This window comes from Chenopodium album, chromosome 9, assembly GCF_948465745.1.
Source record: "Chenopodium album chromosome 9, dcCheAlbu1.1, whole genome shotgun sequence".
Classification (NCBI taxonomy): domain Eukaryota; kingdom Viridiplantae; phylum Streptophyta; class Magnoliopsida; order Caryophyllales; family Amaranthaceae; genus Chenopodium; species Chenopodium album.
In genome coordinates, this window is record NC_137842.1 from 45,828,352 (window position 1) to 45,838,116 (window position 9,765).

Here is a 9,765-nt window from a genome sequence, read left to right on the forward strand (position 1 = left end):
TGAGTAATTGGAGGAGTGTTGTTAGGTGTGGAAATACAAATTTACCTTTTACTTTTTAGGGGACTAAGTTTTTTAATAGGGGACTATGTTTTTTAACTAAGGGACTATGTTTTTTTAACTCACCTTAGTTACTTTTTGGCCGGAAAGTGGACTCTAAGTCCCAAACGGTGAAAAAAAAAAACTTAGGTACCAAAAAGTGAAAAAATAAAAAACTTAGACCCAACTTTGTAATAAGTTTAAACATTATCCATGAAGACAAGGACAATCCTTTCTTCATTCTCCCCCGCACAGACCTCACTGACTCACTGTCTGCATCATCAATGGCGTTGTATTCCAAAACTCCGACCTCAACCTTCCTCAACTGCAATGGTAATGGCAGCTCAATTAAAAACCACAAAACATCAAAAACTTCAGCTCGTCGTTCACTCACAGTTCAAATGATGGCCTCAACAATGGAGTCATACGAAGAGGGAAATCTCGATAGACCCAAATGGACTGGTCAAACCCCTCTTTCTCGTCTTGTTGCTGCTCTTATTTCCTTCAAACCCCTTTATTCTGTCATGAAATTTGGTGCTAGACAAGCCCTTATCAGGTCTACCCTTTTTCTTTTTATTTTCACTTGAATTTTCAATTTATTTGGATTTTCCTGAGATATGTTTTTGTGTTTTCAGCAAAAAAATTGATTCTGAAATTGTTGTAGTACAATAGGACAGATTTGAATAGATGGGTTTTTATTGTTTTGCTCGAATTAGTAGAAATTGTTTAGTTTTTGGTGTGGAGAGAGTCACAAAAGGCTGTAAACGAGATTAAATCCGAGGTCTTGGGTAGTAGATGTCTTACCTCGAGACTTTAATCAACTAAGTTTTTAGGCATTTGAATTATTGCTTTGAATTGTGTACATTGGGTTTTGTGAAATGGTCTTAATTTCCTTTACTTAGTTCAGTTATCTTTACTGTCAGCGAATTTTTTTTTTTTTTTTTTAAGTTGTGGGATGTGAAACAGTACAGCTGAGAAAACAGATATACCATGGAGGGAGATGACTAAGGAAATATTGGAATCGGAGGTCTACAACGAGATGGAGAGCGTTCAAAACCCGAATATTGTGTATCCAGATTGTAAATTCTCTTCTCTCTTGTATCTAATTGCAAGGCTTATAATGTGGTTGTTTTGTATCCGAACTAAGTTTAGGTTTGGCTTAAACAATGAGTTAATATGCTTTACTGTTGTAGTATTAGAAACTTGGTAAACAAGATGGAAATCATGATGTTATAATCCTTTAATGGGTGAGTGATTTAGTTAGGAAAAAAATATTGATTTGTTTGGTTTTGAAAAATTTAGGATGATAATGTTGGACCATTGTGTTGTCATTGCAGATTATCTAAATCCTTTCCATGCTTATGATGAAGGAAACCTTTCATGGCTGGTAATTGCTGATTCTTGTTTGTATTTTTGTAGTTATTTTTTAGACCCCTACCACATTTATTATGGTGCTTTTATTTGTTGTGGAGAATGAGTTGGTTGTGATTATAAAAGGGTTAGATGTGTGGAAGCCTTCTATTAACCGCACTAAGAACACTGATAAGCATTGGCTAATTTGTGGGTTGAATTCAAACAAGCCTTATAATGTTTAATGAATATTATCGGTTTAGCCAAAAAATTTCAATGGCTCTAGATACCATGGAAATAGATTAGTTACGTCAGCCTTCTTAAGAAATCAGATATAGGCAGTGAGGCACAAGCTGCATGAAAGATTTATGGAATGTTTTCCTTGCTTTGTTATTCCTCTCTACCGAATATTTATACAAAGACTTGAGCATAATATGAGGCTATAAACTAGGCAACCAACTATACTATACACGTATATCTAAGGCTATAAACTAGGAGGATAATTATGAGAGTAATTATCTCCTTTGACTAACAAATATATACAATATATTTAACACACCCCCACAGTGGAAGCGGGAGGGCAACAGACGCTAAGACTGTCCCGAAAATCCTCAAATAAAACTCGCGGAAGTCCTTTGGTGAAAATATCCGCTATCTGATATCGTGATGGCACATGTAGGACCCGAACTTCCCCACGTGCAACCTTTTCTCGTACAAAATGAATATCCATTTCAATGTGTTTTGTACGTTGATGTTGAACTGGATTTCCTGATAAATAAATAGCACTAACATTGTCACAATACACAAGAGTAGCCTTTTTAATCGGACAATGTAACTGTAAGAGAAGATTCCGAATCCAGCATGATTCGGAGACAACATTTGCCACCCCTCTATATTCGGCCTCTGCACTGGATTTTGACAACGTGGGTTGGCGTTTAGATGACCAAGATATCAGATTGTCACCCAAGAAAACATAATAGCCAGACGTTGAACGTCTCGTATCAGGGCACCCACCCCAATCTGCATCAGTATATGCAACTAGAGAAGAAATAGAAGATGGATAAAGATGTAATCCAAAATCAAGAGTACCCTGCACATACCAAATAATCCGTTTGAGAGCAGACATATGATCAACCCTCGGGTCATGCATATGTAGACAAACCTGCTGAACGGCATAAGAAATATCCGGCCGGTGAATGTAAGATATTGGAGAGCCCCTGCAAGGTTGCGATACAGAGATGGATCATCAAAACTAGCACTAGTAGTAGCGCCAACCTTCGACTTTGTGTCAACCGGCGGAGACGGTTTACACGTTGACATCCCTGCACGGTCAATTATTTCCTCGGCATATTTACGCTGTGAAACAAACAAACCACCCTTATGGCGAGTCACAGCCATACCCAAAAAATAATTAAGTGGGCCAAGGTCCTTCATAGCAAATTCAGAGCTAAGAAGTGACATGATAGAACATCGGAGAGCATTAGAAGAAGCTGTCAAAATGATATCATCAACATACAATAATATGTAAGCCATGTCATACCCTTTCCGATAGAAAATAAAGAATTATCCATCGTGTTGTTAGTAAAGCCAAGAGACAACACATAATCAGCAAACCGCTTATACCAAGCCCTGGGTGCCTGCTTAAGTCCATAAAGTGACTTACGCAAGAGACAAACATAATCCGGATGAACCCGATCTCTGTAACCAACTGGTTGATGCATATAGACAGTTTCCTGCAATTCACCATGTAAGAAAGCATTTTTGACATCCAACTGATGTATAGGCCATGCCTTCGACAAAGAGAGACTAAGAACAGTACGGATTGTAGTTGGTTTGACAACCGGACTAAACGTCTCACCACAATCGATGCCAACCTGTTGAGTTTTACCATCACCTAGAAGACGGGCTTTATGCCTCTCAAAATCACCATTAGATTTGACTTTATGAGTAAAAATCCACATAGAACGAATAATATTCACATCAGGTGGACGGGGCACCAACTCCCACATCTTATTTTTAATAAGAGCGTTATATTCATCATCCATGGCCATTTTCCAATTCGGATCCCGCAAAGCCTCAACCGGATTAGGAGGTAGAGGAGACCTCACAATCGCAGTATTACAAGAGTATTTCGGATTGGGCTTTAAAATCCCATTCCTACTTTTGGTCACGGCTCTGGCTGCTAATCTGGTCAAGCAATGGTGGTGCGGGTTGGGCCGGGGAAGTGGGCTGTTGTGTTTGAGGTGATGAGGGGTCCGGTTGTGAAGGTGAAGACACATGGTGGACCGGTTTGGAAGGAGAATTTGTGGGCTGCAGTGTTTGGGCTTGTGGAGTTGGCGTGAGGCCAGAGTTCTGTAAATGATTGATAACATATGGAGAAATGCCACTGTCAAAGAAATCATAGTAATGGGGAGGTGGAGAATGCAACTGAAGACATTTTCATCAAACAAAACATGCCGACACACAATAATTTTATTAGTAGATAAATCAAAGCACTTATACTCACGATGGTTACTAGGAAATCCCTAAAAAAACGCAAGGCATTGACCTAGGTTGCAACTTATGAATAGTTGTAGAATGAATTAAGGGATAACACAAACACCCAAAAACCTTTAAATGAGCATAAGACGACACTCTTTTGTAAAGAACCTCAAGAGGAGATTTATTTCCCAACCCTTTACTTGGAATAATATTAAGGAGATATGTTGCCATTTGCAAAGAATGATGCCAAAATGAATGAGTTAGAGATGCATGGGCAAGAAGGGTACGAGAGATATTATTAATAGTACGGATTTTCCAATCGGCTTTCCCATTTTGAGGAGATGTATGAGGACAAGAAAGACGGAAAGACAACCCATTTTTCTTACAAAAATCCCAAAAAGGTCCATTATCAAATTCCCGCCCATTATCACATTGAATATTTTTAATATTGCGCTCAAATTGAGTGGAAATGTGGGCCTTAAAGGCTAAGAAATGTGGGCCTCTTTCAGAAAATTTCCCGCAACTCTGCCTTATGAGCGTTCCCACGCCACTGTACGCCTTTGTGAGGCCACCCACCAGTTGAAGAACCATTCTACTATTCGACACTGGTGCTCCTACATTCTTGAGTTGATCGGCAAGCGATTTCAGACGTTGGCAGTATGCTGAAACATTAGGAAAGTCCTCCAATTGAGTATTGGAAAACTCTTGCTCAAGAGTGACGGCCCGAGAATGTTGATTGTCTTGAAATATATCACGCAGCCTATTCTAAGCTTCCATGGCCATAGCATCCGGTTCGATAATGGTGTTGAGGAGATCACGAGAGATGGTTGCATATATCCACGATATAACCATGGCATCAAGGGTTTCCCATAGTTCCTGTTCTTCCTCGGTAGATGGAACCCTCTCCTTGCTTTTATCTTTGTCAGCAGGGGGAATGATATGGTGAAGAACCCGATGAGATTTTGCGTGAATTTTGAACAATTCCGCCCACGTAGAGTATTGGGAATTTTCCATTTCAAGGGTAATGGAAATATTGTTCTTGATGTTGGGTACGGCAAGAGCCGGATGAAAGGATGAGGATTTGGATTCACCCATGGAGAAGAAAGAGATGAAAGAGAAGAAGAAAGAAGGATAATAGTGAGCGGTAAACCGAGGATTGCAGCGGAAGAGATGAAGGATTCGTGCCCTAGGCAACTGATACCATGAAAGATTTATGGAATGTTTTCCTTGCTTTGTTATTCCTCTGTACCGAATAATTATACAAAGACTTGAGCATAATCTAAGGCTATAAACTAGGAAACCAACTATACTATACACGTATATCTAAGGCTATAAACTAGGAGGATAATTATGAGAGTAATTATCTCCTTTGACTAACAAATATATACAGTATATTTAACACTGCACAACATGGGAGACAGAAATTTCAATGGCACAAGCTTGCAAACTGATGTTCTTTTGCTTCTAGGATGCAAAACCTGAAAACTTATTAGGGAACTTTTCATAGGAACAAATATTATACCTGGGATAAACTTTCTAACCTTCTAAGCATCCAAACTTGTATAAAATCTTTGTTCAAATGTGAAATGGTCCAAGAGTGCAATTTGTTACTGATTGCATTTGTGAATGTAGGCTGCAGCAGAAGCAGAGCCTGCCACCATGTCAATTACTAGAAGAGCTATACCTGATGCTGCTTCCCTGGATGAAGCAATTGAAGTAGTACGTGGGAATTGGCTTCGAGTAATTGAGCAACATCATCTGGAATACTCTGGTAATTCTGTAGTTGCGGACATCTTAGACATAGGATGCTCTGTAGGTTGGAGCACAAGATTTCTGGCCAACAAATTTCCTTCTGCTAATGTCACTGTAAGATTTTGTTTTTATGCAATGTAGATCATGTAAAATGTTTTTTCATCAAGCTTTTTATTGTAGTAAGATAATTACAGTTGACTGTTGCAGGGGTTGGACTTGTCACCTTATTTTTTGGCTGTTGCTCAATACAAAGAGAAAAATGGATCATCAAGTGGAAAATGCATAAAGTGGGTTCATGCAAATGGTGAAGATACGGGTTTGCCGGCCAAGTCATTTGACATTGTCTCAATTGCTTATGTTGTATGTATCACCTAAACTTCTTAATCTAATCCATGTGAATCTGTGATAGTAACAGTCTCTGACTGATGCCTTTGATCTCTATATAAACCTCTCTTCCCATTGCTTTCTTTTGATCAGTGCAAGCAAAAATAACCGAAATTTACAATTCAACTATGTGTAGTGTATGTAGTCTCATGTTACTTTTTCCTGATTTTCTCATCCTATATCTGAGTAGGTAGTAAAAAATGAAGTCAACGATAAGATATAAATGTGAGGGATGCATTACTAGCAGCAGGCTTCACAGTCATCAGCTATAAAGGAGTGTGTTGTCATATAACCTTAATAATTGAACACTGAAAAACTAGTATGCCATGAAATTCTGTAACTCGGTAATTTAAGACTCCAACAAAGCTAACCAAATACTGTGGTAGATCTCTGGTTGAATAAAGTTGTATCATGAAAAATGTTGTCCATATACATGTTCATTGTAGTCTTCAAGAACTTAGAAATAGTTTTTTTTTTTTTTTTTTTTTTTTTTTTTTTTTTTTTTTTTTTTTTTTTTTTGAGAACTTAGTTAAGTGAGTATTCACTAATTTTTTGCTCACATATCCAGCTTCATGAATGTCCAGCAAAAGCGACAGTTAATTTGGTGAAGGAAGCATTCAGGCTTCTTAGACCAGGGGGCACCATTGCTATCACAGATAATTCAGTGAGTTATACATTAATCTCTTATCAACTTTTTTTCCCACTGCTATTGCTTTGATATACTAAGCATTTATGTTTTTTCCTCATCTGCAGCCCAAGTCAAAGAAACTTCAGGTAAAACTTCTAACCTGCATCTAGTTTGTGCATTAGTTGTGTTTACAATTTACTTTAAGCTTTAATATATAATAATTGTTGCTGGTGTTATATTCTTGTATTTATTGAATTGAGACCGACCTAGGACAAGTGAGGTGTTTTAAAGTAATATTTCATATATGTTTTATTATTTATTTTTTTTAAGAATATTAAGGCATAGCTTATGCCTATCGCTGTAACTCCCTTTTGATGATGTTTCCTTTCAAAAATGTCCTTATAATATCTTTGGATTACGACAACTATGCAATGAACCATTACAGATCTTTGGATTCATAGGGAATCGTAATATTTGCTTCCTCATCCTTCTGACATTCCCTATGTTTCTTGAAATGTAGACTCATTAAAAACCCAATTATCTATACTTAAGCTGATGTAGTTTTCTTTGTATATTTTAATTAGTGTAATATGTATGCAATTTGATTATATCATGTAAGGAGTATGTCATGCAAAAGAATTAGAGACCACCCCTATCTTTTAATTGGGAATTATGAGTAAATGTTGTGTAATTTTAGTTTCTGTAGGTTAAGCTGAAATGGGAAAACCTTTTGTCTTACTTGCTCCACTTGAGCATTCAGCATGAATGCATGCTACTCGGGATCCTGTTGCTACTTCATGATCTGAATATTTTGTGGTTTGTAAGAAATAGATGGTGTTGATAATCCCCCCGTCCCTTATTGTTTTCATTATGCTTTTTACTCGGTTTGACCATCAAAATCTTTGATTTTGTATCAGTGAAATATGTAAAAAGTTATTCTGTGAATCTATTTTTTTAGCGAATTTAACTAGATCCCACATAGCTAGTCAATTCTAGATCCCATATCAATATGAAATCATAGTCGAAGTTAGTGAACATTGACTCCAAAAAAGGAAATGGAGCAAACAGTTATACACTTACACTACGTAGTATATAACAAATGATTCCCCAATTGGAAAGTATTTATCAGTGGCATAAAACTGTACTGCGTATACTTATCTTCAAAGCTTTCAAGTTATGAGAGTAGTATTAATTTTCATTACTATGGAAGTGAAGAATGCAAAACAACACATCTCAAATTCTCAATTCCTTCTGGTATCTCACATCTCAAATTCTCAATTCTCAATTCTCAATTCTCTAGGACTCATTGTTATCATTGCACTGCAGTTTAAACTAAACGGCTCGCTGTTGGTTTCATTTCAGGAACTGTCTCCAGTACTATTTACGTTAATGAAGAGCACAGAACCATTTCTTGATGAATATTACCTGCTTGATTTGGAATCTGCGTTGAGGGGAGCTGGATTTATTAATGTTCAAACGATTCTTACTGATCCCAGGCATAGGACAGTCACAGCAACAGTTCCACACTAAGTTTCCGCATTGAAGGCAGCATATATTATGTATATTCAGTAACATAACAGCATTATGACCCAAAACCAACTCTAGGAAAGCAACTGTAAAAGATAAGGTTGGTTCATCGATGGCCTATATATTCCATTTTTTTAAGGACATTATTTGCATGTAGTCATCAAAGCATGTATAAATTATGAGCAACTTTGTTTGTTACTCCGCATAAATTATAAAGATCATCAAGGCATTCAATATAAGGAAAATTTGTCAAAAATGAGCTTTAATGTTAACTAGTTTTATCCCCGTGCAAATGCACGGATTTATGATAATAAGACTTGAAAATAAAAATAAATAAATTAATTAATAAAATTCAATTAAAATGGAGTTAGTTTAAATGAAATGGCTTATATGTAACATTTTTTATTTTTGAATTTGAATTCATATCATGTCTATCCTTAAAATTCTCATGTTAGATACATTATTTAAAATATTTTATAAATTATTGTAAGTTTTTTTTCATTAAATTTTTTTTATCATGTTATTTTTTAAGGGAAAAAAAGAAATTTAAAAAAAAAGCTAAAAAATATTTGGGCGGGAAAATTTTTGTTGTGAATGTGACATGTGTACTTAAGGGATAACTCTGGTGATTACTTTAGTATATAGTATAGATACGTAGTACTTTTGTGAGAAATGACTTAATAAAGATTGTGGCACTTTTGGACCTTTAAATGCATTATTTTGTTGTTGACTAAGGCCTTTGATATGAATCGGCCGTTGACTACCATTTTTTGACGTTGACTGCCACTTTCTAACATTGATCGTCTACACTTGTTTTCATCGAAAGCTCCGATTTTCCCCTTTCTCTTCTCAACCACTATTTCTACCATCTTCCCACCATTCCACCACAAAGTCACCGGCCTATCACTTTTCGGCTTGGGTGGTGACTTCTATAGGGTAGTTGGGCAATGTTAGGTTTGAGGAGGAGAAAGAATAAGGTAAAGAAGGAAAAAACGAGAGAAAAAGAGTAGCTTGAGGAGAGCGGCTAAGAACGAGGTGGATGCAGGGTGGTGGCGTTCACTGTTTAGGTAAGATTAAATGGTTAACTTTTGACCGCCTCTTAATATACCTGACATCAGGTCTGATGCATCATCTTACGCTCAGCACAACATTCTATAGCCCCGTTCTTTAGAGTTGCTCTGCTCTGCTCTACTCAAAAGAAATTTGCAGTGCTTTGCTTTCAAATAATAACAATAATAATAATTAATATTTAGTAATAATAATAATAAGGATTTTTTGTGAAAAACTACCTTTTATATACAACTTTTTGTGAAAAACTACCTTTTAAAAAAATTGTTGTAAATGACTACCTCTTTTTAAAAAAATGTTGTAAATAACTACCACTTGTCAGAATCTTGCCGTTGACTTTTAATTCCGACGTTGACTAGACCATCCCCACCCCCTCCGCCTCCCTTTACAAAATTTCGACCACCACCCACCCCCTCCGCCTCCCTTTTCCAATTTCTGACCACCGCCACCCCTGCAGCCATCCTTTTAGCCATCCCTTGCCCCTTCTTGCAGCCCTCACAATCGGACCACCCCCACTTCCATTTTCGACAGCCATTCCC

General features: G+C 37.0%; 1 protein-coding gene across 1 annotated transcript; it reads left to right on the forward strand.

The window, feature by feature from the left end:
• Positions 1 to 281: 281 nt before the first annotated feature.
• LOC145558537 (uncharacterized) lies at positions 282 to 8,367 on the forward strand. Its single transcript, XM_081619808.1, has 8 exons — positions 282 to 592; positions 1,003 to 1,115; positions 1,374 to 1,423; positions 5,500 to 5,733; positions 5,827 to 5,979; positions 6,572 to 6,667; positions 6,757 to 6,777; positions 7,994 to 8,367. Exons 1-8 carry the CDS (start codon positions 321 to 323, stop codon positions 8,159 to 8,161), a joined length of 1,107 nt encoding a protein of 368 aa, XP_081475934.1. The 5' UTR covers positions 282 to 320; the 3' UTR covers positions 8,162 to 8,367.
• The last annotated feature ends 1,398 nt before the right edge of the window (positions 8,368 to 9,765 follow it).

Bases quoted from the DNA above. Each gene is read 5' to 3' on its own strand.
- LOC145558537 (XM_081619808.1), top strand. From the start codon at position 321: ATGGCGTTGTATTCCAAAACTCCGACCTCAACCTTCCTCAACTGCAAT. The intron at 1,116-1,373 runs GTAAATTCTCTT...TTGTCATTGCAG, and splicing joins GAATATTGTGTATCCAGATT to ATTATCTAAATCCTTTCCAT. The intron at 1,424-5,499 runs GTAATTGCTGAT...TTGTGAATGTAG, and splicing joins AAGGAAACCTTTCATGGCTG to GCTGCAGCAGAAGCAGAGCC.